Source organism: Apteryx rowi, unplaced genomic scaffold, assembly GCF_003343035.1.
Source record: "Apteryx rowi isolate R43461 unplaced genomic scaffold, aptRow1 scaffold_1362, whole genome shotgun sequence".
In the NCBI taxonomy this organism is placed as follows: Eukaryota; Metazoa; Chordata; class Aves; order Apterygiformes; family Apterygidae; genus Apteryx; species Apteryx rowi.
Window position 1 is genome coordinate 59,751 of NW_020447600.1, and position 3,397 is coordinate 63,147.

Genomic DNA, 3,397 nt, shown 5'->3' on the forward strand with positions numbered 1-3,397 from the left:
CCGCCCTCCGCGCCGGCGTCTCGGGGCTCGCCAGCAGGCTCGGCGCCGCCGGTGAGTGCCCGCGGGGGACGGGCGGACACGCGTGGGGGTGCCGGAGGGGGTGCGGGGCAGGGTGCCGGCGCCCCCCCCACCTTCCCAGCGCCGCTCGCCCACGGGTCCCGCGTGTCCCCGCAGGTTTCCTCGTGCCCACGCTGTCCCCGGGCTGGGCGCTGCCTCGCGAGGGGCCCGACGGCAACGGGTCCCGCGGCGCGGAGCAGCCGGAGCCCGAGCAAGAGCAGGAGCAGGAGACGGAGCCGGAGCAGGAGCCGGAGCCAGAGCCAGAGCCGGAGCAAGAGCAGGAGCAGGTGAAGGAGCAGGAGCAGGAGCAGGAGCCGGAGCCGGAGCCGGAGCCGGAGCCGGAGCCGGAGCAGGAGCAGGAGCAGGAGCAGGAGCAGGATAGCAGCGCCATGGGGCCAGGTGAGCGTGAGCTGCCCCTGGGCAAGTGGGGGGCACGGGCAGCGTGGGGTACACAGGGTGGGGGTGGAGCGTGGGGGATGTGAGGTGCCCCGCGTGTCTATGGCCACGAGGGCTGTGGGGTGCGCAGCGTTCATGGGGGGCGTGGGCGATATGGGGCGCACAGCATGGGCGATATGGGGTGCACAGCATGGGCGATACGGGGTGCACAGGATGTCTACGGGCACAGGCGATACGGGGTGCACAGCGTGCGTGGGGCACAGGGTGACCCTGGGGTGCACAGCGGGAGGGCGCGGGGCTCTCGGGGGGCAGCGTAGCGGGGCGAGGGAGCACAGCATGCGCGTGGGACGCAGGGTGCTCGGGAAGCGTTTGGGGGCACGAGGCTGTGGCACGACTTGGGGGCGCATGGTGTAAAGCAGGGGGTGCCGTCGGGGTGAACAGGGTGCATGCGAGGCGTGGCGGGGTGTGGAGGTGCACGGGGTGCGTGTAGGACAGCGGGATTTGGGGTGCAGGATGGGGGACACCGGACGGGTGTCGGGTACAGCGCTGTTCGGGGGTGCACGGGCTGTGTGTATGAGACTGCGTGGTTTGGGGGACGCATGCAGTGTTTTGGGGGGAAAGTGTGATTGGGGGGGTGCACAGTGTGATTCGGGGGTGCACAGTGTGATTCGGGGGTGCACAGGTTGTGAGTAGGGCGTGGGGTGGCTTGGGAGGTCACAGTGTGTGGGGCGCGGTGTGAGAGCATGGTTTGGGGGTGCACAGCGCGATATGGGGGTGCAGAGGCTGTGTGTGGGGTGCAGCATGGTTTGGGGGTGCACAGCACGATTTGGGGGTGCAGAGGCTGTGTGGGGGGCACGGCATGGTTTGGCGGTGCACAGCCTGGGGGCACGGCACAGTGCAGGGTGCCCAGGCCGCCTACAATGCGAGGGGACGGTTTGGGGGTGTGGGGCAGGCTGGGTGTTGGCTCCCTGCCCCACGTCCCCTGGGCGGCCGGCGGCAAGGTCCCGTCCCGCCACCCGGCGAGACATCCCGGCCGGCAGGCTGCCAGCTCCAGGCAGCCGGTGACGGATTGGCGGGGACAGGCGCTTGGCGGCTGACGGTCCCGGYKCCTCGCCGYAGYGGGGGCATCCGTCGCTCCGGCRCATGGCAGCTGGATGGGATGGKGTGGGATGGGATGGGGTGGGATGCAGCAGCCGGCGCCAGCTCTGGCAAGAGCCCGGTGGCCGCCAGGCTGTGCCGGGCGCTGGGCGCTACGACTGCCACGTCGGGGAGCTGGAGCTCTTCTACCCCGACGCCGTCCACGTCAACGCCCGCCAGGACCCCGAAACCGTCTTCGAGTGCATCGAGAGCTACCTGGTCCCCGCGCTGCCCCGCCACAGCCCCTGAGCATGTCGCAGACGCCCCGGGCACTGGCGATGCTGCACCGGGCACCGGCGATGCTGCAGGTGCCCTGGGCACTGGCAATGCTGCCCCGGGCACCGGCGACGTCGTGACCTCCAAAAGCCCGGTGGGGCCCCAGAGCAAAAAGATCTGTTTTCTGTGCTTGGAAAGGAGCTGTGGTGCATCGCGCAGCGCCGGGGGGAAGCTCCGCACTGGCCCGGCCCGGGCGGCTCGCTGTCTTGGCTCCTGTGCCCCTGCGGCCGCAGCGATCCCACGCGTGGGGTGCTGTGCGTGCAGGGCTGTGCACGGGGGAGCTGTGCACACGGGGGTGTGCAGGGCCGTGCACGGGGGAGCTGTGCACACGGGGGTGTGCAGGGCTGTGCACAGGGCTTCAGTGTGCTAACGGGTATGCGGTGTGTGTAGAGCTGTGCGCAGGGCGCACACAGGGGTGTGTTGTGTGTAAGGCTGYGCACAGGGGTGTGTGCTGTGCGCACAGGGGTGTGCGTAGGGCTGTGCATGGGGGGACACGGTGTGCGCAGAGGGGCGTGCTCTGTAGAGCTGTGCACAGGGGGCATGGTGTGCACGTAGGGGTGTGCTGTGTGCAGGGCTGCACGACGCGGTGTGCACACAGGGGTGTGTTGCGTGTAGGGCTGTGCACAGGGTGTGCACTGTGCACCCAGGAGCGCGTAGGGCTGTGCATGCGGATGCAGTGTGCACACAGGGGTGTGTTGCGTGTAGGGCTGTGCACAGGGTGTGCACTGTGCACCCAGGAGCGCGTAGGGCTGTGCAGGCGGATGCAGCGTGCACATGGGCATGGGGTGTATGTACAGGTGTGCACGGGGGTGCGCACAGGGCTATGTGCGCTGTGTAGGGCTGTGCGCAGGGTGCACGCAGGGCCGTGCACAAGGGAAGGGGTCTTGCCGCACGGGTGTGCGGTGCATGTAGGGCTGCACACAGGGGGACGCAGTGTGCACACAAGGGGGTTTGGTGTGTCTAGGGCTGTATACAGGGGTGTGGGGGGCGCACGGGGGGTGCATGGTGCATAGGGCTGTGCAGGGGTGTGTGTGGTGCACGGGGGGGGGTTGTGGTGCCCAGGGCTGTGTGTGGGGTGCTCAGGACTGTGCATAGGGTGTGTGGGGTGCCCAGGGTATGTGGGGTGCCCAGGGCTGTATGAGGGGTGCACAGGGCCGTGCCTGGCTGTGCACCCCGGGTGCCGGAGGCACAGGATGGCCCCGGCACCGGTGGCCCCTCGCCACCCCGTGCCAACCCTGCTCCTTGTCCCCAGCCCGGCTGCCTGGCCGTGAGCCGTCGCGTGGCGGCGGTGAGGAAGAGGAGGAGGCGGCAGCGGTGGCGGCGTCTGCCTGCGGGGCCCCGGAGCCCTGCACCTCACCGGGGCCAGCACCGCGGGAGCCCACGGAGCCGCCGGCTTGGCCGCCCGCCTTGGTGGCCCTGCGGCTCGACTGGGCCACGGCGGCAGCGGCCTGGGGCCCCGCTTGGGAAGCCCACGTCTACGGGGCCGGCTGCCTCTTCGGGCTGCTGGCGCTGGTGGCGCTGCGGGCGCTGG

General features: G+C 70.5%; 1 protein-coding gene across 1 annotated transcript in view; it reads left to right on the plus strand.

Moving 5' to 3' along the window:
- LOC112961684 (inosine-5'-monophosphate dehydrogenase 1-like) overlaps positions 1 to 1,839 on the plus strand; it is a 25,605-nt gene extending 23,766 nt beyond the window's left edge. Inside the window, exons 8-9 of the mRNA XM_026057095.1 lie at positions 175 to 344; positions 1,573 to 1,839. Of these exons, the coding sequence (XP_025912880.1) occupies positions 175 to 344; positions 1,573 to 1,839 (437 nt within the window). The remainder of the gene's footprint in view (positions 1 to 174; positions 345 to 1,572) is intronic.
- Positions 1,840 to 3,397: the final 1,558 nt, after the last annotated feature.